We start from the raw sequence: 27,883 nt of genomic DNA on the forward strand, positions 1-27,883 counted from the left end.
CCAATGCACTTGAAAGGTTTCCAGTCTCTCCAATGCAGCACCCACCCACTGCTTTTAGAAAGTGGATAGGACCAGGTGAGGCTTTTGCCCAACAGTGCTTCAGGCGGAAGCTGTTAAGAGTTATGCACAACCTCACTCCCTGACATTTGAGGTTTGCTCTCACCTTAGGTGACAGTCACTGTGTAGTTGCACCCAGGGCTGAAGCTATCTAGTAAGCCAGGTAGGCAGCCGCCTAGGGTGCCACCTGGCCATCCTGCTGCCCCCAGTGCCCCTTCCCTTCTTGCCGCCACCCACCTCTCCACTACCCTCCTTTGTTTTACAGCCTACCAGGAATGCTGTGGGTTGACAGCCGGGAAGGGGCAAAGCAGCAGCAGGGGTGCTTGGAGCAGGGCAGAGCAGCAATAGGTGCACTCAGAGCCTGTATGCCACGGCTTCCACAGCAAGGAAGGGCAGGTGCCAAGTGCATGTACCCCCCTGTTCAGCCTTTCCGGGGATGACACATGTGCTTGGAGGCACTTGGAGCCTGCCCTCCCTTGCAGCATCTGCCTTCACCTGCCTCGCCATCCAGCCTGGCCAGGATTGCTGCAGGTGGGCGCCAGCAGGGAAAGAGCTGAGCAGGGGTGGAGGGGCAGGCAGGGCCCTGCCCATGGGGGGGGGGAGAGGAAGGGCACGGTGGGGGTCTCGCCTGGGGTGCCAAAAAACCTGGTGCCGGTCCTGGTTGCACCACCACCCTGTGTCAGAATTTCAAAGGTGCTCACAGGCTCAACAAGGTTAGCGACCTCTGGTATAAAGGTCTGCAGAGAATCAGATGTGCTCGGGAAGTGGCCAGCACCTGTCCTGCCTTTGTCATTCCCACCCATGAGTGCCAGTCTTAAAAACTTCTTGGAAGATGTAAGCAGATAAACAAGATTAATGATAAAGACTCAAAAATACCACAGTTCTATTCACAAGAAAAAAGCTCCAGTCCATCTTTTTATTTTTTTGAAAAATTCCTGACATTACAGAACTAAACTGAAATGTATTAATTCCACTCTTACATTTCATGACATAACAGAAAAACTTCATGAGCCAAGAAAGGGGAGGAAGGGGAAGAGGGGTAGAAGCTTATAAACTAAAATATGAATCAGCATTTTAACAGCTGAACAGAGAAAAGGAATTAAAATGCTGAGATTAAAAAAAATCATGAGTGGATGGGTAAAGCATGTAGAACTGAAAATTTACAAACTAGTTAAAACCTGGAATCGCTGACTGCTCAGAAACTACACAGATGGATCATGGGGATGAACGGCAGAAACGGGAAATGAGTGAGGCGGTTGCATTGTCCTAGCTGCTTCCCATTCCACCAGTCTCCGAAGAAAGCCTACAATGAGAACAGAAGGTTAAAGGCCTTTTAACAACGCAGACTGCTTGTCAGTCACAGATGTGATTCAGTAAGACTCAATCCTCCCAGCTGTACTTGAAAACATTTAAAAAAAACAAAAACAAAACCAAAGTCTACAATTTAAGCTGACCATGTCCTCTTTGGCTGGGCATCATATGAACAGATCTTCCTGAAGAGAAATGCCTGCCAGCCCCTCCTCTGCTACCCATTTCAAGCCAGGGAATGCAGAAAAGCAGCTGTAAACTTTGGATCTTGGATGCCCATTGTTGTTTCAGTGCCCGGAAGGAAAGATCAGCCTCCACCAGACTTGCAGCAACAGCTTCAGCTGCCCCAAGCAGAATGCCTTCCTTCACTTAGTAGTGTGGCTGTACTAGCCACAAGTGACCTAAATAATCAGTACACTGCTTTAGCGCTGGGCTGCACAGACACCCAATGTTCTGCTACCCATTAAGTCTTCCTTGGTTCACTCCATTCCTGCCAGAAACAATTCGAGTCTGGCTCATGGAGGAAGCTATTCGGTGGAAGGAAATGGCTTCAGATACATTCTAGCTTCAGCCAGCAATGGAGCTCTTTAAAAGCACGGTTCATTATAGACGGACTACTGAAAATAAGCCAAGATGAGTTCGGCTCACAGACCAGAGCAAGAAAAATCTCACTCTCCTTCCAGACTTAACACTTCTCTTGCTTTTCTGGGATGATCACATGAGGATCCCAAGTTTAGAGCTGGCTGCATTTGGCTTCTAATTTGGTTATAAAGTGGCCCTGCCTCAAGAGTTAATCCATCCTAAACTAAAACCACTCTGAATATATTTGTTCACCTTTAATGGAAACCTATGCTAGATGGCCAAACTAAGGGTCTTCATTTTGTTCTACCACTTTTGACACTTTCCATGAAATTCACAACATAGTCCATTATTGCTTTCATAGCGGGGGCGGGGAGAGATTTTGCTTTGAAGAACACATTCAGCACTGCCTTCTAGATGTTGATACAAGCCTTATGTTCATAAAAGACCCTGCAGGAATTACCAACTGGTGTCCCCTTCCCCATTAAGCCAGAGAGGTGCAGCCAGTTGACACTACTTACCTTTTTTGGCCCAATACAGAAGGGGAAATCTTTAGGTGCCAAGTATGAGATTCACCTGCCATACACTAGGAAGGACATTTAGGTAACCCAGCCACATGGGCAGATAGATACATGGGAAGGGTCACCATGAACCCATATCAGAAAGGAAGGTCCCATACCATCAGAGACATGTGCACAACTCAGATGGTTGTGTCATTCAAATGTTCTCCCCAGCCCATTGTGTTCTGCAGGACCAATGGGGAAACTAAAACAAATGGACCTGGGGAGGGGAAGTCAGATCTGATGCTATACCCATCTCCTAAGATCACACTAACGAAACATTTGAGCTTATGCACTTTGCTGTGCTGTAGAGTTTGGCAGTTGCTTCACTGTTCTGCCAGAGAACTGGCAAGGTAGAAGAATGAACCTGCCACTATGCCATATTCATCTCCAAAGGGGAATTATTTAGCAAAAGCTGAAGATGGTCACAGTTAAGGACTCCCAACCCCTTTTTATAATGAAAGCCCTATCGTTCTCCACACTAGATACTGGACCCAGCATTAAATAGCTTGATTTCACAGGATAATCAAAGCCTTGCCAAATCCAGACAACCCGTTAGAAGAATTTGGGGGGCGGGGTGGAGAGACTTTGCGGAGCAGTGCTGGGAGAAACAGCGTCACTCCTAAATCTGAGTAACCATGTTGCATAGCAAAACCTCAGTGTGTTATCTGTAGTAAGATGACAGGCAATCAAGAAGGCAAGTGCTGGCTGCCATGCTGTCACAGGAAATGGTGCAAATTGCAGACAAAGGCCAAAACCTTAAGAGTGAGATTTATCTGGTCTTTTAACGTGCGTTTCACTGGCAGCACAAAATCCCACACTGCTCCATGCCTGCATCTAGTTTACTTGTGGTCTCAAAACAAGACACTAAACCTGCTTGCCTACATTACAAGAGGATTCCTCACAGGGTTGCCAACTCCCGCAAGAGGTAAATGTTGAGAAAAAGCAAGCTGCAGAACCCAGTTAAGCTTCATGAGTTCTTAAGCTTCACTTGAGTACCTTAAAAGGGTTTATTCCATGAATGTGTCCCAAACTTTGGAAGCAGACCTTTCCTGCATTACCTTCTAGCTACTATTTTAAGCAACTTCTATTTTAGGCAACTGCCTCAGAGCTTCAGCTCTTTCATATGGAGTGCAAAGTAGTAGATGGGATGCAATAGTTGAATTAACACCACTGATGAGGCCACTGGAACCAATCATTCAGTAATCCTACCAATGCTCCCTCTAAGCAGTGGAGTCTTATGAGCAAAAGTTCTACTTTGTGATCTACTGGCATTAAAGTTGTGAGCAAGCAACTTGGCTACCACACAGTTTGCTCTATGGCCATCCTTCCTGAACTAAGACAAAAATGTGTGAGCTGGAGGTTAAAAAACTGAGCTAGCTCACACTAACTCAGCTTAGAGGGAACACTGAATACCACATAATGTTCCTCTCTTAAATAACAGCATGGAAATACACAAATAGCTTTACTAGTTGAAAGTTACAACTCATAAAATCAGCCTCTAAAAGACGCTATAAAACAAGACGGCCAGCCCAAAATCTTGGTTAAGAGTGGACGATTTTTACTTAATGTGGTTACACTACAGAGCAGAACAGTTTTCTTTAAAAAGTTACAATTGTGAAAGTCAAACTGCAGAAACAAGTACTAAAAAAAGAGACTCCTGCTACTCAAGGGAAAAAGGGTTTGACACAACTGCATAAGTCAACCATTTGATAAGATTCCCCCCTCCCACACACAATAGCTCCTCCATCTCCCTGAATGCAGTGTGAAATTGTATAATCCCAGTTATTTAGTAAGACAGTCACCATGTCTTCTAGCAACTTTAATACAAAAGGATAAACACATAAATCTTAGCAGTTCAAAATGTCACCACTCAGCATTGCTTTGAGAGTTTGTGGAACGTCTGTAAGCAACAGTGACTGCTCAAGGAGGCAAAGTCTCCAATGTCCATGTTAACATCCCCAGGCTAAAGATCAAGGGGGCATTCAGGTACAGTTACACCATCTGCCTGTTTTTGGCTTAAGGTCTCCCCCCCTCCCATCTTCAAATGAGCCCTTAACAGAGGATAGAGAGGCAGGTGGCTGGCTTGAAAAAGCAAGCAGAATGACTGGGACAAGCAAAGCCAATTGTCCAGCCCCCATAGATCACACTTGTCTCTCAGAACAAATTATATGCTTCAAGAAGCATCTGTTATGACTAGAGGCCAATACTGCCTCCAGATAGGCAGAAGCTTTTGAACTTCAACTCTAAGATACTAAACTTCCTGCACTATCTGAACTCTGGGTTTTCTGTCTTACAGAACAGAAAGCAGCCAATGCATTGGGAGAGCTTCTCACTGCAATGTGTGAGAAATATGCCATGTGCACCCCCTTGAATGACTCATGCAGATCCGTGCATGAAGAAAGGCTTTTCAAAGATCTGCCAGTCCCAAAGAGAAGGTTGCATGTACAAAAAATACATCAAGCCCCTATCAGCAAAGCAGGTGAATTATATTAAGATAAATGGGGTTAACACTCGCAAGGACAATCAGCAGTGTGTGTACAATCAAGGCTTTTGACTCTTGTACTAGAAGACACCCTTTTAGAATATTTCAAAATGCAAAGCCTTAAAAAAAAAAGAATGTGCTGCAGTGGTTCACATATTCAGAACTGTGTATCAGGAACACCATTAAGAGGGTTAAGCGAATATACTTAATTATATTCCAGGACACAGTTTCTTTGAAAAAAATAATTGGGGGAAACTTTAGCCTGGGGGTGCTGTGTGACAATTCAGTCAGCATGTGGTCATCAATCGGTCCCAAATCAGGCACATCTGTGCACTTTCTCATCATGATAGCTTTATTACAAGGACAGACATTGAAACAGATTTGGCCAAAGTAGCCTCTTTTTGCACAGCTTCAACCAAGAAATTGCAAGTGAATATTTTGTTAACAGACCCTAGCATTCCCCACCCTCCCCTATCCCATGTAACAATGCAAACAAAGCTACTAAAAAGCAACAGCTACAAGCTACATAATCAAGATCACTACTGGACTCCAAAACTGGTTAATACACTTGGCTCAAATTGTCTTTGACCTAGCAGAGGTCGCCATCGAAAAGAAAACTCCATCCTAAAGGAATCACAAGCTCACTTTTTGTTTCGAAGTTAAAAAAAAAAAATCTCTTCCAAGTCTCCTCTACGGGATCCCCATTGCTGCCAACAATCTGCTGTTCCTCTAAGGCCACAAGCAGACACTCAGTAGGGAGAGAATCTCTGTTTTTCCGTTTTCAGTTTGTTAGTAACACATGGCACAGCTGAGGTGGTGGAGGCACCCTTAGCAGCAGACACAACATTTAGAGCCAGGAGAGGGACGGGTTTCATGCCAAGCAGACTGGAGACACAGGGGGCGGTCGGAAGAGGGTTGGGGAGGCTGGAGGGTGCGTCGGAGACCCCTGCTGTCGCAAGCGAGGGGGTGGTGGTGGAGGAGGAAGAAGAAGAAGGGGTGGAGGGTTGAGAGAGGTTGATGCTGAGGTGGTCGGGGATCGTGACGGAGGCTGCCTGGGAGGAGGGTTTAGCGCTTTCTAAACTGTAACAGAGGAAAAAAGGAACAAAAATACGGGTGGGTGGATGGGAACACCACAAAAAAAAAAAAAGTAAAGCAGCACAGGACACAAACAGCTTATATCGCATGAACCTAGCCTGGGGAAAGAGGTCTGGAAACAGCATAGCCAGAAGAAGGATGGGATGGGGGGTGGGGAGAGAGAATGCTAGCTGCAAGGGGATCTCAACATTCTCAAGGTGTACCAAGGTCCACTAACCTAAATAATATGGCCCACCCTAATACCCAAGCCCATCACAAGCAAATTCCAGCTTTTGCTTACGCTATCTTTAGTAGTGAAGCAACAAAGTCGCTGCTTCTCACTACATTCTATTGTAGCCACAACACATACAAACAAACAGATGAAACAATGCAGTTGAGCAGTGAAATCCTATCAGTTCTACACAAGTAGATGCTCTGTTTTCTCTCCCTCCACCCCCACTCCCATGCAGCTGTGCCTACAGCTTCTGCCAGTATTGGAAGCATGCACTTATCAGGAAATGAATTCTAACAGTGTTTCCAATCAGAGGCTGCCATAACCAATGGGAAAAGTCTTAATGGAACAAACTCAGATTTAACGTAATACTTTTCTCCACCCTGGCAATACAGAAGGTCCCTGCATAGCAGAGGCGGCCATTTTACATCAAGCTAGGGTGCATTTAAAAAAAAAAATCAGTTGTCTGAAACTGAATGGGATGGGAGCTCCCTAGATGGGAGCACATTCAGCAGGGGCTTCGGGGACTGCACTGGCTGCCGATAACATATCGAGTTCGGTACAAGGTGCTGGTTATGACCTTTAAAGCCCTTTATGGCCTGGGACCTGCCTACCTTAGGGACCGTCTCTCCCCACATGTTTCCCAGAGAGTGCTGAGATCGGGGTCCCAAAACCTCCTTACAATCCCTGGGCCAAAGGAGGCCCGTCTGAAAGTGACCAGAGACAGGGCCTTCTCGATTGCAGCTCCCTGTTGGTGGAATCAGCTCCCGGAAGAGGTGAGGGCCCTGCAGAGCCTTGAACAGTTCCGCAGGGCCTGCAAAACAGTCCTCTTCCGGCTGGCATATAATTAATTGCTATCAGAATGCCTGAACACTCCAATCTATAACACCAGATTATTTAATACTGGAATATTGAAGAACTGATTTAAGGAAGGTTAGCATAGTACATATTGTAGTATGTTTTATGTGTTTTTATGTATTTTATATATTGTATTGTATAATTATAATTATTAATCTATCATGAATGTATTTAAATGGATTCTGTTGGTTTTTATGTTGTAAGCCGCCCTGAGCCCACCTCGGTGGGGTAGGGCGGGATATAAATCGAATAAAATAAAATAAAATAAAATGAATGTCAGAATGCTGCACCATCACTGGTTAGAACAAGCCAATCCAACACCCAAGGGAACCCTTAGGTTTGCTATCTAACATGGACAGACTTGCAGCCTCGCAAGTTCAATTCTGTGATTTAGATGTGTTAGGGCAGTTCACTGATTTTCAAGGGTACTAAATGACAGCAAACTTCACAGAAGTAGCCTGTTTCTACAGAGGGTAGAATACAACTCCCTCGTACAAAAATGGTATCTTTTTCTTGTTGTTTGCTCCTGGGATTCACTTTCATCGCATCTATCTGAAAAGTTCTGCTTTCAGCTGAGGGTCTGCCAATAATGACCATGCTTTTCAGTGCAGCACCTCTTAGATGCCTTGCTGCTTACAAACTGCCCTAAACTGCTGCGAAAACTGCACTAAAAAAACTGAAGTAGCACTTGGTTTCACCAGCTCTTATGCATGAGTTCTGACTTGCGTGACCAAAGAGCATCTGCCTACAGAAGGGATGGCCAATAGTAGCTCTCCAGAGGTTTTTTGCCTACAACTCCCATCAGCCCCAGCCAGCATGGAGTTGTAGGCAAAAAACATCTGGAGAGCTACCGTTGGCCACCCCTGGCCTACAGCATTCCTTCCTGGGGATCCTGAAATGGCCAGCTGAGAGTGGAGGCTACTCTAATGTTTTAGGGCAAGAGATCAAGGACAATGCAGCAGTGATGCATTCAAAGTTCTAGTAGGTGCAAATTCTCATGTTTATCTAACCTGATGTGGTTATGAGCCACCAAGTATTCAGCAGTTCATGGAAATAAATCAGAAGGGTAACAGGGACACCCAACTCTGCTAAAGTGCCACAGCAGGCCTGATGCTGGGCCACAAAGCTAACCCCATTATCTAAATCACTAGCCTGCCATTTTGTAGTGAATGCTTGTTAGCTACATCAGTGATGGCAGGGAAAAGAAATCGAGGACACGCAATGCCAGCTGCGCAGGGCTGGGGTTTTTAATTATTGAAGTCAGAGCTCTCCATTAAGCTGATGCTTTTACTTTTTGAGCAGATCAGATGATCTCACAAGGCAAAGAGCTGCAGAGGGCCACTTGCCAAACAGGCTTTTTAAGGACAAGGCCCATGGAGCAGCCACTGCTCGCCGCAGCGCACTGCCCATAGCTAAAAGCTCTGCCGTTAGCAAGGGCACATGGGAGGAGAGGAGCTGCAGGAGGCATTACAGTGGACAAATACACCTCTTTCTGAGAGTTTCCAGCCTTTTCAGCTAACTATTTCATCCTCTGCAGCTTCTGCTTAGAAATAAATCCAGTTTAGTGCCTCTGGGTGTAGACACAAGGCTTTCAAGCAACAGTGCTCACACTGGCTTCGTCACAAGTCAGGGATGGCCAAGCAGGAAAGCTACCATCCATAGAGGGCACATATATATCCATTCTGTAAATCCCATTTATGTCAGCCTCCATTACACTGAATCAAATACCTTCCTGACCTCCATTACCACAACAGAAAAAGGAATGATACACAGAGTTTTAACAGCTCCCGCCCACTATATCTGCAATGGGGAAGGGAGAAGGCTCTAAAACTCAGTTCCGATACACTGCCTTGTATTGGAAAAGTTACCCTGGTTTTTAGAGATCCACCATGTTTCCCAGTTCTGCAATTCAAACATGCATTAACAAGCAGCGTGCCATTCCAAGAGGCTTACCTGACATTAATTAGATATTGAGCCAGGCTAATGCTGGCTGCAGATCCAGTTATGGTAACCTGCCGGTCAGTAGAGCCTTCCACTGGATTGGCAATTTTGATCTGCGCCCCAGACATCTGGCGAATCTCATTGATCTTGGCGCCCTGACGCCCAATGATACAGCCAATCAGCTAAAAAAAAGCAACAAAAAAACCCCAGCTTGTCAGAATGAAACCCAAGGCTCCAAACGTATGCCTGTTATTTTGTATTGCCATTTTATCTAGACAGGAAAGATCGCTGGAAAACACCAATCCATCCAGAGAAGACTGACATGTACCTCCCCATGCTTTCACTACAGGAGGCTACACTGCATACAGGCATGTAATGGCATCTTCCAGCTAGCAATCATGTGCCAATGGGCATAACAGAAGTTCACGTTTCTGGTTAGTCTAGCCTGGCATCTCTTGTATCACAGACTGTACCTTTGTTTTTCTGAGAACCAAAAGAATTCATCACAGTTGTTGTATGGAAGAGAGCTTTCAATCGGAAGTCTGTTCTTCCTAAAGTTCACTAAAGCAGATGTACTGAGCACATGGAGCAAATGGAAATCAGCACCAAGGTTTAGGTAAGCTGTAGTCCACTATTCTTCTGGAACAACTTAAATCCGGATTCACAGTTAGCTCTGGAAATTGTTGTAGCAAGCTTATGAAGTATCAGCTGTCAACTGGAAGTCTGACTACAGATCTGGGTAAGAATTGTTAGCCTCTGCATACCCACTGCAAATTTAAGAAAGTCTGCAATCTTCCTTTATGAGTCTTGAGTTGCAAGAGCAACAGACAAGCTTCAAAAACCAAGGGACGGATTTCACACGGTACTCAGTTCATGCCTTTTCTATTGCAGGAAAAGATTAACTTCAGCCTTATCCTAGGGTTTTTTTTTAAAAAACTAGAACCCACTGTAGCTCATCATTGTAACTCACCAACTGTAGCTTCCTCCTGCCCGTTTCTGTTTTATCAGGGTGCCTTATCAAAATTTCCCAAGGGAGAACAGAATTTGAAACCCCTTATTTGTAAAGCTGGTTTTCAGTGTATGAAAATTAAAGCACTGACAGAGCAAAGCAAAGATGCATGAAGTGGGTTGGCTCTTGGGCCTCAAGGTTGGATTAATCCAGCTGAAACCCCTGCACTAGTTAACCAGACTGCCCAATTTCATTATTTCTTCTGGAAGCATCTGCAACAGCCTGAGGTCATCCCACACAAAGCTGCAAAACTCTTGACAGTTACCCAATTGTGTTTAGTCTCAATTGTTCTCTTGTCTATAGTACTCTCTCCTAGGCCAAGCATTGTTCTCAGCTGCGTTAATTTGAGGGATGCGTGCAGCCCCAAATATATTTATGCACCCAGTTTCAAAAAAGAAAGCTATGGGAAAACCTGTAAAAAGATTCAGTCTCCGGCAAAAGTCTCAACTTACTCTCACATATTTTAATCCTCAAAAGGCACAAATATTTCTCTACGGGACCTGACTGACCTCAAAGAGTATGCTTTGCAGGGTTTTTGTTTAAGGGGAAAAGGAAGACACAGCAACAGGATTAGGCTTCTGCACTCTGCCCTTCTTCATGGACACTATTTTGACCAGGGTTTTTTTGGTAGCAGGAACTCTTCTGCATATTAGGCCATACCCCCCTGATGTAGCCAATACTCCTGGAGCTTACAGTAGGCCTTGTACTAAGAGCCCTGTAAGCTCTTGGAAGATTGGCTACATCAGGGAGGTGTGTCCTAATATGCAAAGGAGTTCCTGCTGCAAGTCCTGATAGTGACCATTCAGGCGGCTCAAACCTATGTTGAGTTTTCCTCTCCATTTCCTTCAACGGCCTGAAACAAAATGCCTCCACACCCATTTCCTACAGTGCGACTTTCACATTAAAATAAAATGAGGAAACAACATTTTTTGTTCACATCTCAGTCCATCTTAACCCAGGAGCCCTTTTAAAGAGTGAAAAGTTCCAAGTACAAGAAGTTCAGATGATACCATTTTTATGCTACAGGTCTGTCCCCCACAACCCACATGTGTGAGAACATTCCCAACTGCCCAGCAGCTCCTTGCAATGGCTCCTGAAGAAGCATGGGAGATCAGGGCATTGAAATCACAACACAAGCCCAGCCCCCAGAATTCTGTGCACCTCAGCAAAATACTTACATCATTTGGAATGGTGAGTTCATGAGACGTAGTCTGAGCTGATGCATCCAAACCTGTTGAGACACAGAAAAGGCCAACCATATCAATGCAAGGCCTTGCAAATGGGTACAGAACACAGGGTCAGGGCAGTCAGGCTAGCAGATGCTGCACAGATTTATTGCTATCCTGAAGAGGTTTCCAACAGAGAAAGAGCAAGATATTAAAACCCAGGCCCCTCTTCCTTAGCACCACGGAGTTAAAGGCTCTGGTTATGAAGCAGATACCAAAAGACCAGGTTTTTATTGGGTTTGGGGAGGGAGGGGGGAAGAGACTTGTTCACAGGTGCAGAGATGAACGAACCAGCAACACCATTTACACTCCCACAAAGCAAAGGCAAACCTCCAAAAAATCTCACACACACACACGCTTTCCATTCTGGCTTTCTGGCTGTAGGTTAGTGCCCTAGCTGCTTCAGAACACAGGAGTAGTTGGATACACCCACTGAGCTGACCCGCAAAACTGAGAAAAGCAAGGGGTGCTGGGCTCCAAAAACCATGTTGTTCCATACATTTAGGAATCAAGTACATGACATATACAGACGTACATGGCTGACCTTCACAAGCAAGCAGCTTTCCTAAGAAAAGGAAAGATTAGACACTCCATCCTTTCTATTACATTCTGGAGATTCCAGCTGGATTTTTCTCTGACGGTGGAAAAGTTTGATCAAATACAGCCTGTGAACTGCCACTCCTATACTGTTTCACTATACTTTGCAGTTCTTTACACTGTTCTATGGTTAACAGAGCCAGCTGACTGGGAAAAGAAATCTCCCACCAGAATTAACACACAATACAGCAACTGCAGGTTGGTTGGTTTGTTTCAGTCATTACCCCAATAGCTTTTCCCATCTGGAGAGCTGGATTCAACGCCTGTCAAGATACAAGGGACAATAAGTGTGGGTGGTCCTAGCTGAAGCCCTATCAGACTTTAAGTGAAAAAACAAACCTTCATACAATTTGGCACAACTGTCCAGATCCTGGTAGCCGGAAGGCAACTGGCAAACCTATTGAAAGGGTGACTGGGCAGAGGAGGGGAAACCATATCCTACCTAGTCGCTTGGTGTCTTGTTTTCAGGGGCACTTAAAGCCCACCCACTCCAAGATTATTACCTGTGGATTGTTTTTTTTCTAAGATAACAGCACTTACACCCAGATTTGTATTAAAGGCTAAGTGGTACCTCTTGGGACTGCTAGCTTATACAAGAAAGAAGGAATTTCCATACCACTGAATCCAGTGTTGCCATGAGACATTGGAAAGTGTGACTGTTGCATTGCCAACTGGTGCAGCTTGGTCAGCTAAAAGGGTGAGAGAGGGGAAACAAAAGGTTAGGAATTTCTCAGACCTACTTGTTCAGCACACATTTTAAAAGGAAAAAAAACCCCAGACACTGCAAGCTGAGCATGAGGCGCTGCCCATTGGGGGCAGGAGGTTTAGGAGAAGAAAGACCAGGTTAAGGAGCAAGCGCTTCCCTGAGCACAGATGGGTGCAGATACAAGAAAAGCACCATGGGTGCCAGGCGCCCCAACACCCATCTCCAAGTCCCCTGGCTCAACAGAAGGCATCTGCAGTGAAATTGTGACAAAAACACTAGGAGACAAAGCACAAACAAGGCAAAGTAACACAGAGACTGATTTGCAGTGGTGCTTGGGACTACACCATGCAGGACTCTGTCAAGCATTTGGAAGGGAGAGGTATATCATGAGGAGTGACCAGAATGGAGTCAGATGCTCTCCCCAGTATTGAAGTGCAGTTTTCTAGCTCTTTTCCCTCCCCCAGATCTAAGTTCACCCCAGCCCCACCGTTCCCTGCTCTAAACAGACTACGGAGCAGAGACTGAACGCCTAGGCGCTCTTCCATAAAAAGCTGGAAGTACCTGAGTCTAGCTCAACACCAGGAGGTACTAGTAAAAAGGAGGACGGGGAGGGAAGAAAATCCTTTCACGCCATGTGAAAAAACAGCTAGCTAAGTGGCTTTATCATCAGCAGAAACTGCATTAAGGAAAGGCATCTCGAGGGAAAGCCCCACCACCTTCTAGCCACGCCTACGGAGACTACGCAATGCATCCAGCTTCATGTTTGGAGCTAAAGAAAGAAGAGGTCTGAGGCTAGCCTCCCCTCCACCACCACAGTGAAGCACACTACACCAGATGCCCTGTGCTCTGAACCAAGAACCACAATGACAGTATACCATGGAGTTTTGTTGTTTTGTTTTAAGGGGGAGGGGGCTTCACATCGAATTGGCAGGAGGGGGGGCAAGCGAAACTGGAACTTGCAAAAGTGTACCGAGCTTCGCTGTGCAAGTGTGTTGTGGGCTGGTAGAAAAAGGAGGACAGATCAAGATTGGCTACATAAAGAAATAACTGTACAAAATTTGAGGAATCTGTTTTTTAGGTCAGATTTTTTTTTCCAGTTTCAAATCAAAACAGACTAAAACTGCTTGTCGAGAAAGCATGGAGAAATTTTGAAGGGAGAAGTGGGGGTGATTTCAAGACAAGAAGTGTAAACAAAACTTACATCTGGCTGTGGAATGGCATACTGTCCTTGAATGGTATAGGCCTACAAAAAGGAGGAAAACAGTCCTATTAAAAACCATTGGACAGCCACCCAGTGACAGACAGATTTTCAACTAGGCAGGAAGCCAGAGAGCTGAGTGGGGAGAATTATTGGTGGGAAGCCTGAAGGCAGGTCTCTTAAGGGGCTGCTTGAACTGGCTAGGTGTACGGTGTGAGAAGGGAAACTGGTTCCCACCACAAAAAGGATTAGTATTAATAGCTGGTTGCTGAAGATCTGTTGTGTAGTGGAGGATTGGACAGTGCTACAAGCCCTCCTGCCCTACATGCATACTCCAAGCCAGACCTCCCAAGGAGAAGCTGAATTACCTCCTATGCCTCCAACTGCTTTTAAAAGCTAAGAGGAGCCAGCTGGGCATTTATCCCCACCCCACTAAGTCTCCCCCAGCACTCCATACTCCTAAGGAACCTGCCATGGACAAGCTAGAGCCAGGAGCTGGCTAACTATTCTCAATGGCAGAAACACATTTGGAACAATAAGGAGATGTGCAGCAGCCAAGTTTGATGGTTCTGGGAATTACTCTACTCAAACAACCCAGCAGGCAGTCACTGTTACAGGGATTTGCTCAACACTAAGTGAGAAGGCTCTGGGGGGATACGAGTCTCTCACTTCCAGGGCCCTGGGAGAAGTGCAGCCCCAAGCTGGAATTGACCGAGCAGTTCCCACCTGAAGGGCTCCTTACTGGCCTGCCAGGCAGTGTTTGGTGGCCTTAATCCAGTTCCCAACGAACAGGAGTTCACAGCACAAGCCGCCACCACCAGTCTTGCCACCCTTGTTGGCAGTCTCAAAGAGGCCAAGGATTGAATGGGCCATGGAGACTGAACTCCCCTCTCACCTCTTGAGGTGGTCCCTCCAGGTCAGAGTTGAGGCACATTGATGGGGCGGTGTGGGGGTAGCTTGCACTGCCGCTGCTGTACCTGTCCTGTGGATAAATAGAGGACTTCAGTCTCCAGGGCTGTCAATCCGAAACCTTTCGCTAATACCAAAGTCATAAATTAACTTACTCTGATCAAGGGCTAGCCTATACTAGACAGATGCTGGTTTACTCCGACTCGTGTCACATCAGCAGCACAGATGACAATACGAGATTTCCCTGGGGGAAGCAAACCCCCAACTGTCTGCACCTGTGGGGGGAGGGGCAAAAGGGGACCTGCAGGGGTACGACCCTTATTCTCTAATGGCATAGCAGGGCTACACTGCCACAAAAATCCCTCACAAGGATGTGAGCAAGCTACAACAAATCGGTAACCTCTTACGTGTCTTTCCACTGCCTAGCAAGCTGTCAGAGCCTCTGGAGGGTAGGTAATATGAATGGGGGGGAGGGGAAGGGAAGAAGACGAAAGGGACTGAGGCAGGAACGGGACCACGACAGCACCTTTTCTCCAAGTAGTAGTCCCCAGCCAAATCTCCCAATATAAGTGGCATATAAATGCATAAATACTGGGTGCACTCCAACCAAACCTGACCAGTTCCTGTCTCTCCTTTACTGCTGTTGGCTGAAGCTATCTATTAATACTCAACACCACTTCTCACCTGTGCTCTAGGCTTCCCCCCCCAAACCCCCCCCACACACACCTTTAAGCCTAATTTTGAAACATTTTAACTGTTTACATAGCCTTCTCAAAAAAAAAGTCAAAAAAAGCTTACAGGGGGGATTGAGGCACTGTGCTCAACAGCAGTCAAATGTCCAAGTCTTCAAGAGTGTTCCAACTCCACTCCATATACTCATGCAAGAGGCTTTTCCCCTGGGTATGCAGTTGAAACTCTTGCTTCTCAAATCCCCAATCTCACGCCAAGACCTCTACGCTTGAAAGGGTTGCAAATGGCAGAGCAAGGCAGGCTGGCTTTAAGTATGCCTTACAGAATCTGCTTACATTCACACAGCCCTTTCAGTCACATGGACTTCAGATACTTGTAATAGGATTCCAGCCAGCTGAAGAGACTGAAGATCCATCCTGTAATGTCCACAACATTGCCCTGCCATATTGAAAGTCTTACACTTGGACCCCACCCCTCCCCTGTGCACCTGAAACAGCTTATCTACTTAAACCAGAAACTGAGCCAGATTCAGTATCATGCAGTGTATCAGGTATACCCATGTGTCACTCCAGTTGCCTTGAAGGCTCCAAATTGCTCTAGAAAATGGCAAGGACACCAACCAGGATCTCCTCCTCACTTCATTGGTGCTCGGGGTTCCAGGCCTCCCATCACCTGTCCCTCTTGTAGTTGGCCCCAGCTGCTTCAGAACTTACTGTTCTGCATGATTCAAGGACTCCTATGACAATCAATCACTCCAATTTGAAATGCTACCTCAAGACTAAAAGGCCAGAGAGACAAATTTAGGCTAGCGAATGGGCTGGTCCTGGAACAGATCTGCCATTCCAGCTGAACTCTCCCCTGCAACCCCAACTACATGCCTACACCAATTCCCAGTGAACACCAGAGCCTTAACATTCAAGAGCAGCCTCCAAAGAACAAAACCAAAAGCAGCAGAGATAGCACTGCACTGACCAGGTGGGCAGCACAGGTGATAAGCATGCATAGAGTGGTTTGATGTGTGCTAGCAGTGTTGAAGCTTGGTATAGGCTACTACTTTTCCTTCCCCCACCCAAGCCCAACAAGAAGAGGAAGGGCCTTACCTGACCGCCTGCAAAGATGACAGGAGAACTGGATGGCTTGGGCCGGTAGGGGATGGTGACACCTTTAGGGGGAGACTAGAGAGGGGAGGGGGGGGGAAACATGGTTAACCAAGGACTTTCTCTAGTGTGAAGCTCTCTAACAACAGCCTCATTCAACAAGCCCCTAAGAAAAGCAGCCATGGCCCACAAGGAGTATCTGATGCTCACCTAAGTATAGACTCTTTGTAAGATAAAAAAGAGGGGGCAACTGTGTGAGACACTGCTGTGGCAAGAGAATCACTCAGGAAAAGCCACAGCACCAAGAGTCCTGCAGAGCATGGATTTAGACTTTGGCTCCCTCAAAATCAATGGATCTTAAAGCAAAAGACAGACCTGGATGCTGCACAGCATTGCCCACAGGCGACGCGGCCAAGGACCAAGCTACCCACACTCAATCAATACAATACAGAAGGGCTGAGCACCTAATCACCTTGGGTGCCCTTGTGCAGGCAGACAGCTGTCTTACTTGCATTTTACTGCTTTCATGGGATCTGTCCCCCAGTGCAATGCCTCAATCTCACATTACACAGCTCCTTTCTCTTTTAAAAATCTGCTTATTTGCAAACAAGGACTATTACCTCTAGTTAATTAGAACTACACCATGAGTATTTATTTTATTTCAGTCCCATCTTCTTCCTGAATAGGTATCCGAGGCAGCTTACATCCTTCTCCCTTTCCTCAACTTTTTTCCTCACAAAAACCCTGAGAGCTGTTAGGCTCAATGTCTGAATGGCCCAAGGTCACCCACTTCCACGGCAGAGTCCAACCTGGGTCCTTCCTATTGACACAATAACCATTACACTAGTTTTATAAAGTGCCTGAAAACCCCTTTCCCAGGAAATGCTGTTGTACTATGACCATGCTGCGACTACGACGAAAGACAGCTATCCCCACTTTTTCCAACAATGACTCATGAAGGGGAGATCTCACAAAGATGCTCCAAGCATAAACATGAACTTCTTAAGAACCCCAATTTCCAACATGAAGTTGGCAATGATTTCTCCAAACACCACTTCAACCACAGCTAGAAAGTCAGAAACTGAAACACCCTACCACTTTATGAAGCAAAACAAGCATGCCAAGGTAGCTGTCAGGGAATTCTGTATCAGCTGTTCCAAATCTAGAAAGCAGCTGGCTATAGTCCAGTGAGAATGCCTCCTTTGCCCTTCTGCTGCAGGCTCAAAAGTTTTTAGCAGCCGGCACTCTATATATAAAAATTCTAAAGGGGTGGGGTTTTGGGGGGGGTGGCCTGGTGTGTCTTAAAAGAAAGTGGGCTGCCCCTGCCCTCAAGACTTACCTCCAGCATGACCACACAGATCTGTTTGACGCATTCAATGATGGACTGTGGAATCCCAGCAATGGTAATTGCTCTCTCAGTAGAGTTGGGCAACATGTCTCCTGCCACCTGGACCTGTGCTCCTGTGCTCTTTAAGATTAAAAAATACCAAATCAGGCATTCTCCTTTGTAATCTTTTTTCCAGTCTTACAGCATGACTGCTCTAGATGGGAATAGTATTTCCTCTGTCCTTGTAGATGTGCAGAAATTACTGCTAGCCACTAGCAGGGACGCAAGTTTACTGCATGACCATTGTCACACCACAATCCATAGGACGTGCCTGCCAATCTGGTGCTCCTTGACTGCTCAGAATTCTAGCTTTCTTCCAGAAGGGAAAATGTCCCACTCTCATAATGGCATAAAAAACCTGACAGGTGGAAGTCAAGTATAGCAAACAAGTAGACATTTTTAAAAGTCTACTTCAAAAAATTAAACAGACTGAATCACTCAGTTCCCTTTTACACCTCCCCTAACATTCTGTCCAGCATTTAGGCCTCATCATTTCCTCATCAGAAGTAGTGATTTCACATCTGAATCAATGTAGTCTATTCAACTTAGACACAGCTTGGAATATTTTGGCCCTGCACAAGAAAACAGGCCAATCTAGGTCTAAAACACTAGATCCAATCTAGATTCAACACTAGACAGAGAACACAGGTCAAACATAAGATTAAATTAACCCATGTTTGTAAGTTCATTATGATGGTGGAGATGGTAGCCTCCCAGCAGTCCTAAATTTGTAAGTGGTGTTTAAACAGTAGCACTTGCCAGCATGGCATATTGCCCAGGGTACAGAGGACATAGAAAAACCAACTGGAACTTGTGTTTCCTGAAGACTAGGACTGCCAAGATTGAAAAACTATAACGCATCCATTAAGTATATGGAAAAGTAAAGTAACAAGCAACTGAAAGGATCTATAAAATATTCCTTTTATTTTATTCAATGTGTCATATTCTATGTATGTATGAAGATTGGGCAGTATGTGAACTTTCTAGCAACATTACTATACAGATATCCTTGACAAAGCACAGGCAAAACACATAAGGGTCATTAAATATTTCCTCCCATGACGCCAATAGCCTTTTTTGCCCTCTTATCTGCTTGGGCAGTATGTGAACTTTCTAGCAACATTACTATACAGATACCCTTGACAAAGCACAGGCAAAACACATAAGGGTCATTAAATATTTCCCCCCATGACGCCAATAGCCTTTTTTGCCCTCTTATCTGCTTACTGGTGTGGCCCTCTCTAAAAAGAAGACTACGACTGATGTCAAAATGACACCAGCATGAGCACCCACTGTTACTTTACACTGATGCTGCAGTTAAGATTAGGAAGTGTAGTAAACCATATAACACACCAGAAGATTTTGAGTTCAGGAAAAAAGTGTGCAAAAAAAGCATCAAAGAACATTTGCAGGGATCAATGTAGACTTGCACTGTATCCCTCTAATCCTCTATATTCATCTTTTTTAAAAAATGATTTTATTACAAAATTAGTAATGGACATGCTTAAACTTTTATTTCTCACTATGCATCATTCCCATATAACAGAACAGTCCTGAAACCCTCCATTTAAGAAAGAATCTGAACAGAACCAAGGACAGGAAAGTTCTACCTGTCCTGATCAAGTTCTGCCACCTATCTGATAAGAGACTGAATCAGGAGATCAGAAGGGAGGCAAGGGGAAGGCAAAATTACAAAAAGCACCTGACTGCACTATGGCTGGCTCCAGCTAGTCTCAATTTCATTAGGCCTAAATATAAATGGCTGTATTAAGCAGAATGACGCAGAGTCTATGTATTGCATTTGAGTACCACACGTTTGGCACAGGGTGGGATGGGGGGAGGAGGCAGGATGAAGGGAAGTGTGGAGTTAGGAAATGGCAGCAAGCAACCCTCACAGGGCTGGAAGGCAAGCACACATACCTCTCTGATCTCCTTGATCTTACAGCCTCCTTTGCCAATGAGAGAACCACATTGACTGGCAGGGACCACAAGTCTCAGGGTAACGGGTGGCCTGCTAGAGGCCGTGCTGTTAGTCATTGAGCTGCTGATATCCTGAGAAACAGAGAACATTAACTTTGAACAACTGGAACTTCAGAGGGAGGCTTCAAATATGCATTTTTGTCAATTTCATTTCTTAACACAGATCACTAACATTTGCCTGAGTGTGTTTTCCAAAAGATCAGGTACAGTTGTATCCAAACAAATATGGAGCTATTAATTTGGTTTGCTTATGCACACCATCCTAAAGACTCAGTTCTTACAAGCTAAACTCAGAGCAGAGTATGCATACACGTTTGTCAGTTAAGAAACCCCATAAGCAACCAAAATTAGGCAATTGTGCTTCCCCAAAAAATTCACTACACCAAAGAGATTTTTGTTCTTTAAGGAGCACTTGTACCAATAAGGTCTGCCCTGCAGTTTCCACAGAATTTACTCCCCTTCAGAATGTGTCCAGAACATACAGTTCTATTGACATGTTTGGAAACAAGTTTCTATTCACATTTGCCATAACAAGTACATGCCAACCACCATCATTGTCTATCATGACCTGCACTATGAAACAAGAGACAGAACTACAGCTAAATGTTAAAACCTAACCTGGCCAAATAAAGTCAAGCTTCAATTTGTCTGGAAATTAGAAAGGAAAATCATGTATTCACACCAGAGCTTAACCACAGTATCTTCAAATGTGGGGCATAATGTAAACTGTACCAATTACAGTTCCTAAGAACCTGAACTTGATAGCTGCAGAGCAAGCTTCAAATCTCCATGCAGAAAGCAACAAGACACCACCTTCCACTAATCAAGGACAGCCGCTCAAACCCTTTTAAAAGGAGGTGGGTCAACCAGAAAGTGCTCCAATTACTGTCATTCAGCTAAGGCTCAGTGGCTGCACTTCAGCAGTTAAAAGACACTGCTGAATACTCCACCCAAGAAGCATCCCCGTGGCAGAAGAACATGCAGTCATCTGGTTTTAAAGAGGACATACCAATATGCAGCTTTTTGAAATACTTCATTACTAAAACAAGGTGGCTTCTGTCTGTCTCTGCTTACATCTATGTTAGTTCAGATTGCTGTAATGCTAGCTCTAGTACATTGCCTATCAGATATCTCATTGTATTAACTGCACTGACTAACACTGTGTAATCTACTTTTGCGTCTTAGTGAGAAAGGCAAATGTAATAACAATTGAGAGTTTACAAGGATGAAAGACAGTCTAACCCTTCAAGGAACAGCAAACCAAATGGGGAGATGCTCTCTTGAAACAGCGCCAACATGATCAACTAAAAGGAACTGTATCTTCAGCATACTACAAATTCAGCAGGTACTTCGTGGCTGATTCCACTTGCCCACTGGCTCAAGACAGCAATGTCAAAAAGTTTATTCCAGTTTTCAAAACCAACTATCTTGGCACTCATTACCATCAGGTGTGCCTGTTAGCTTGTAACCAGGGCAAAGACAAATAACGAACTCTCTTGTCCCAGTTCTAGACACATCAGCAGCAGAAAAAAGGAAGCAGGGCCATATGGGAAAAGAGTGTGATTCAAGACCCAGAATATGTAAGCACACAAGAAACAGAGAACATTTCCATTGCCCCCAAGCATTATTGAAGGCACACAGCTCTACAATTACTACTTTAGATGTTTAACTAGATTGAGTAACAGTGCAGGTTTGCAATCTGGATAAGAGCATGTGATGCTGGGATGGGGGGGGGGGCATTTCAGTCTTTTTACCTCCTAGGTGAGGCCAAAGCATTGTAATTGCCACTGGGAGGCCCAAATGTCTTGCAGGAGAAGCCCTCTTTCCCAAGAGGTGTTTGGGACTCCTAAGAAAGTCAGCTGAGATAACCGCAGCTGCTATGACAACTGTAACATGTTAGCTGAGAGGCAACCATTTCTCCTCAGAATCACAGCATCCTGGGTTCAAGCCAGGAAAGAACAACTTTCAGGTGCTGGCTGGGGAGAGTCAAGGCCACAGATGCACTATGATGGATTTTGATGGTGCTGCTACTGGCTGGTGTGTGCTGGAGTACCTCTTTGGGGGGAATTTGCTTGGGAGGCTGGTTTGCAAGAAGTTGTCCTCTGTGCAATCTGGCCTCTCGAGACTGGTGCCTGGCGCGCCTTGCTCCATGTACGGTCAGGTGGGAGCCAGCTCTGGGCTTTGCTTGTGTGCAAGATGCAGCTGGTCCCTCCCTTGAAGCAGGAAAACTGGCACATATAGGGGATGTACTGGGGCACAGAGACAATGGCCTACATCCACAGACAGAAGGATTTCCACCTCCAGAGTGCAAGTTTCTCGCCTTCTCCTTCATGCTGAAATTCAGAAGGGGGGCATTTTGAGCTGCAGAGGGAAGGGGGAGGCAGAGAAGCTGTGCTCTGTGGGCAGGAATTCTGTCTGTGAAACTACTCTGATGCATCTGAGCTACAGGGAGAAGGCTGCAGGGCTCACCCACTGGAAGGTTAGCACAGCAGCTTTGTTTGAACAGTTCCATGCTTAATGAAACAAAGAGATTGCTTTCTAGCCTGTAACAGGAAGCCTACCCAACAGAAGGGGACCTTAGATGGCAAGCCATGCCCTGCCCGCTTCTGAAGTAGGCTTGGGTATGAACTTTCCCCAAGCAATGATGCTTGTCTGGAGAAAGGAAATCTAGTTGAAGCCTTACCTGCAAAACAAGCATGCATCTTCAGACCACACTTTTCTTTGCCTTTTTTGAGCAAATTCTCTTTGTGCCAGGGACCAGATGCTTAAGTTACATTTGCAGAAAAAACCCAACTCATAATGTGAAATTTTAATCTGGCAGCAGATCAAGTCATAAATAAGAAGGGGAAAACAGTACTGCATCTTTTATCATGACTACTTGGGGGCGTGGCCTCAGAGGTTGAGCCTGGGTCCTAGGTTGGAAGAAAATTCAGCAAAGAATGGGTGGAAACTTTATAGCCAGACCACGACATATGTATTAAAAAATCAACTTTCATTCCACCCTAACGGTGAATTATTATCTCTTCTGTAAAGGGGTTTCTGGTGTTTTAGGTTCCAAGAAGGGCTTAATGCATAACTGGCCCACAGATTAGACAAAGCAAAGACTAAAAAGGTAAAGGTAGTCCCCTATGCAAGCATCAGTCATTTTTGACTCTGGGGTGATGTCGCATCACAATCTTTTCACGGCAGACTTTTTACGGGGTGGTTTACCACTGCCTTCCCCAGTCATCTACACTTTCCCCCCAGCAAGCTGGATACTCATTTTACCAACCTTGGAAGGATGGAAGGCTGAGTTAAGGCTACTATTCAGGCTAACATTAATATTAAAAGCAATGATGAATAGCGCTCCATATTCCTGGATAACATCATAACATGCTCAATATACACCAACACCTCTGAACAGTGTAACACCACATTTTTATAAAGCTAAGACCAACTTACCTAAACACCCCTCCAAAATCGGTCTATCACACAAAATGTGAAAACCTGTTTTTTTCCTCAAATGAATGCAGTGTGCTGCTGAACAAAGCTCAACTAGCCTTATCTTTGGGTTGGATTCCACATAGGATTTGCACTGACAGAAGGGGGTGGTAATTTTCAGTCCCCATGGCACATATGCCACGTATGCTGTTCTTGGGGTTCCCTGTACCTCACACAGCATATCAGTATTCATTTTGATCTTTAACAGGGGAATGGACAGGCAGCAAAACTGCACCCCGCTGACAAATCCATTCATCAGTGGAAGTGCTTGCTGGGATCAGAAGATTTAACCAGACTGCTGCCTTTAACGCACAACTGTTATGCAACACACATTACTCTGGTGTCCTTGCAGTAAAGGAGGACCAAGTGTTTCTTCTACTTGCGTCCCAAGTTCAACAGGACTAGGTAATATGAGATCAACACACACCTCTTCCAGTTTGTCAATGATCATAGCAAATGCTTTGAAGATGGCATTGGTGGGTCCAGCAAGAGTGATAATCCGTTCTGGGCAGTTCCCTTCTGAGATGTTAATGCGAGCACCACTCTAAAGGAGGAATAAAATTTGTTGAAGGTCAACTAAGACTGGCATTTGTAATTCCATCCTTTCTCCACAATTGACTACCTAGTTAAAGCCGCAATCCAATGCACACTTGCTTAGGGATCAGCCAAACTGAACTCAGCAGGATCTACTTCCTGCAGGCAAAGGATCAGATGGTTCTTTTTTGTATTATTAAAGACTCCAAAAGGCCAAGCCTGTTACCATGGCTTTTGGAAGTCGAAACACAAATTATCATCACTCCACCCCATAGCCCTTCCTCTTCTATAGTTTTTTGTTTGCAAAGACTAACCAGCCATTGCTACATCCAAGTTATGACCAGGCAAAAAGAAATCCTTAATATGTTTCATCTTATTATAATTCCCATCAACTCAAATGGCTGTTATCAATTGTAAAGCCTCTTGGTTTGTCTTAAAAGGCATTTTTAGCCCGCATCTCAGCTCTTTCCTCCCCAAGGACCTACCTCTTCACGCATCTTCTTTACAGATTCTCCTTTCTATATACACACAGAGAAAAAGAGAAAAGGACAACCTAGTTATTAGTGAACTAATCTGAAGAAAAATAATAAAACAATATTAAACTGCACCACATACCTTCCCAATAATGCTTCCAACCTCCTGCAATAAGAAAAAAAAGTAGATTTCAATTTCCCTCTCAGAACCAAACAAAACACACATATTTCACCATTAGCAGTGTACACTTTTAAAAAATTTAATACAGTTCCCCTACCATGGGATGCATGTTAGTTACACAAAAACAGAGTCACGTAGGAGCCCAATTAAAAGCACTGTTAAGGAACAGACTTTCTCAGTTCTCCAAAAACATATATCCAATCAATTTTTATTAAGGGCTACAGAATTATGGATACCCTCCACTGGGATTAATACAGCACAGCTACAAAGAACATGGCACGCAAGAGCAAGCTGATGTTTTAATTTGATCAGACAACTGGGTTTCCAAGACATTTACTATGACCTAGTTTCGGTCTAAGGCATACAAGATGAGACAGAGCATGTACCTTCCCATGCATAAGTAGGCGAATGGTAAGTGTGACATTTAAACCTCCTTCGATAACACCGGTATCCATCTTGAGCTGTGTTCAGTTAAGTCAGGCTTAGTCAGTGGTCAAATCTTTGGTCACTGGGGGGAAACCGAACTACAACAGAAAAAAATCATATATCATATGGTGATCAAAAAAGGAAGGATGCCTCCCCTCTGGAGTAAACACGGAAACCTACCGCCCCTCGTCCCAGTGCAATGTACTCCCATAATACGTTTAAGCAGATTCTGCCAGGAAGGGAATAGCTGACTATCATTGACAAGCTGTCAAAAACACAGATTTGCAAGTGCTTATTGGAGCTAACTGGTTGATGTCCAGAGGTTCACACCTTTCATGTGTTTAGTCACAAACTGATCAGGTGGTACTTGGCAGCGAGAAGTGTTAATTCTTATTAGAGACTACTGGCTAAAGTTGATCCCTGCAGCACACCAGGATGAAGCCAAGAAGGCATATCCCCCTTGAATACCTTGACGCAGGACCCCCTCTTCCCCCTGCTTTCCTAGGACAGAAATCAGTAGTCACTTTCACTTTCCAGCTCCACTGTTGAGCAGGCTACAAATAACTTCAGCAGAGGTGCTTCCCCTACTCACTTTCAGAGCCTTGTCTACACAAGATCTGTTCAGACATTGCGGGGACCACTATGCCTGTAGAACAAAACAGCTTAAATTTCATGACCCTTGATGTTTAACTAAATAACAAATTCCCAAAACCTCTTTTCTAAACCTGGACACATACCAAATGGAAGTATTTCTGACCACGTATGAAGAGTACACACTCTATGGTTAAAATTAGACAGAGTGAACGCTACTCCTAAAAAAATATCAGGGCATTGTCAATTTTCAATACTCCTCAGATAAGTTCCCTGTAAGTAAAAATCTAGGATCTGTCTTCTAGCCCACTCCTCCTTCTGCAAGCTAGTTCTTTTCCTGAAGAAAGTCTCCAAGTTAAGAGTTCAACTATCTGAATGACCCTGCAAGGGGGGGAGGGGATTCATTCCATTCTAATACCTCATAACTTCACCACTTTATTCTGTTGAATGTGTAAGCCAGAGACTTAAAAATCAGAAACCTGTTATATGGCATCTAGCAGAAACATACAAGCACTATCCTTTATTTCAATGACAAGGGATCTTTAAGCATCTGCACCTCTGAAAAATCGATGAAGCTGAAAAAACATATTTTAATGTTTGTAACACTTAGGATAATCAGAAAAAACCCTGAAACCTCAAGGGCCTGACTATGGATTTTATTAACATTTAAGATTTGTGATTTTTGCCACATTGCACGTTGGTTTCATATACTTAAGTGTATATAATTTACAGTCAACCAACACCATTATTTATCATTATTTAGCTGTCTGATTTACTTCCATGTTGGAGGTGGGCAGAAACTCCAAACACTACAGCTTTCCGAAACTAACAGCTTATGCATGCCACAGATTTCAGCTTACTCACTAAGACCGTTTGGAATTTTTTGGGGGAAAGGAAAGTAGTGGTCTAAAACCACATTTCAGTCTCATAAGGAATTATACAGGCCAATCTTCCAATTAGCATAAGCCTAATACCAGAAAATCCTATTAGGAGCATTTCACCCTACCCTAAAACCCCTGAATTAACTCCCATCCCAAATTTGTCCTGCTCTCTTTTCAGCAAAATGAAGTAAAGCCTAAACGCTACCTCATCGCAAACCCAAGTTTACATAAAAATACGTTGCAGTTCTTCAATTAGCCATTTAAAGCATTTTTAAAACCTTGTCAGATCTTCGGTCCCAATTAAGAATTTTTTTTTGAACGCATCCAATATCTAGTAGCTTCGGATATACAAAACCCACTTTTAAAAAATAATCTTTCCACTCGGGCCCCCTTAAAAGGCTCGAAATGACCACCCTCTCCCACCCCGCAGGGCTCCAAAACTTCTCACAAGGACTTTCCTCCCATGGAGAGCTAATCCGGCTAACGGGAGGAAAAGGGAGAGAGAAAAACAAGAGGGAAGAGGGCGCTGTGCTGCTCTGGCCTAGAAAGGAGGACGGCGCGCATTAACTCCGCTGCTTCTCTTTCCCCTCGAGCGGGTAGACACAGCCACTCGCCGCCGCCTTCTTGCACCCGCCAGCGGGCCTCCTCCTCCTCCTCCATTCTCCCAGCCCAGCCGGCCGCGTTCGCGTCAACGCCTCCTCCTCCCCCCACCCTCCGCAGGGCAGAACCTTCGCCCCTCCCCCTTCCCTCAGCGCGCGGCCGGGCCTGGGCCCAGCTTCCCTCCCAATGTGACGCAGCAACAGCGCCCCCCCCACACGCGCTCTCCGGCCTCCCCGTTGGCCTCTTCTCCTCCTGCGCGCCCTCCATCCCATAGAGCGCGAGGCCTGCTGCTCCCCGGAACGCAGGTGGAGGCTGCCGAACCGCCCCTTCCCCCTCGCTGTCCCGCCGCCTGGCGCCTCACACACGCACTCGGGCGGGACTAGGCCGCAGTAGGCCGCGGCCCCATCCCCGGGCTGGCGTAGCAACCCGGCCGGGCTTGGTAGCAGGGTCGACGGGGAAGCACGCTACGCGAGGCCGGGGATTCGGATAGGGAGCGCGGGGTGGGTGGAATGAATGCTAGTCGAAGGGGTGGGGGAGGGGAGCCCTTACCTGGCGGGGGTGGCTGGGCCCGGCCGCGCGCGCGTTCGCTCACTCTCTCGGGCAGGGGGGAAGGGGATGGGACGGGGGGAGCGGGAGGAGGGAGGGCGGGCGGTGCGCGGGTCTCCGGGGCGGGCGGAGGGAGCGGGACGGGGGGAGGGGAAGAGGAGAGAGCCGGGGCGGGCGGGCGGGATGGCGGCGGCGGGAGGAGGGCAAGGGCAGCGGGAAGGGGCTGCGACAGCTGCTCTTGCGGCGGCGGCCTCGGCGGGTCTGGGAGGGGGAGCTGG

At 45.6% G+C, this 27,883-nt stretch overlaps 1 protein-coding gene across 25 annotated transcripts; it reads right to left on the reverse strand.

The window, feature by feature from the left end:
* Positions 1 to 959: 959 nt before the first annotated feature.
* On the reverse strand, positions 960 to 27,883 carry PCBP2 (poly(rC) binding protein 2). Of its 25 annotated transcripts, none has more exons than XM_060252793.1 (15): positions 27,609 to 27,866; positions 24,948 to 25,085; positions 24,523 to 24,546; positions 24,393 to 24,425; positions 23,801 to 23,917; positions 19,834 to 19,965; positions 17,866 to 17,994; positions 16,530 to 16,604; positions 14,726 to 14,812; positions 13,834 to 13,875; positions 12,543 to 12,615; positions 12,151 to 12,189; positions 11,282 to 11,334; positions 9,107 to 9,276; positions 960 to 1,360 (listed from the first exon to the last, which is right to left on the reverse strand). In XM_060252793.1, the coding sequence occupies exons 2-15, from the start codon at positions 25,014 to 25,016 to the stop codon at positions 1,324 to 1,326; spliced, it is 1,080 nt and encodes a 359-aa protein (XP_060108776.1). In that variant the 5' UTR covers positions 25,017 to 25,085; positions 27,609 to 27,866; the 3' UTR covers positions 960 to 1,323. The 25 variants fall into 25 exon arrangements, with proteins under 25 accessions (XP_060108776.1, XP_060108775.1, XP_060108778.1 ...); XM_060252792.1 differs by having other exon boundaries at positions 11,282 to 11,337; XM_060252775.1 differs by lacking the exon at positions 960 to 1,360 and adding an exon at positions 4,544 to 6,069 and having other exon boundaries at positions 11,282 to 11,337; positions 27,609 to 27,877.

This window comes from Heteronotia binoei, chromosome 13 (genome assembly GCF_032191835.1).
Source record: "Heteronotia binoei isolate CCM8104 ecotype False Entrance Well chromosome 13, APGP_CSIRO_Hbin_v1, whole genome shotgun sequence".
In the NCBI taxonomy this organism is placed as follows: domain Eukaryota; kingdom Metazoa; phylum Chordata; class Lepidosauria; order Squamata; family Gekkonidae; genus Heteronotia; species Heteronotia binoei.

Coding starts and splice junctions, on each gene's coding strand:
- PCBP2 (XM_060252775.1), bottom strand. CDS start 25,016: ATGGATACCGGTGTTATCGAAGGAGGTTTAAATGTCACACTTACCATT. Junction 12,190..12,542: donor TGGCAACACTGGATTCAGTG/GTATGGAAATTC, acceptor GTATCTTGACAG/GCGTTGAATCCAGCTCTCCA. Junction 6,070..9,106: donor CAATATCTAATTAATGTCAG/GTAAGCCTCTTG, acceptor CCTCTGTTACAG/TTTAGAAAGCGCTAAACCCT.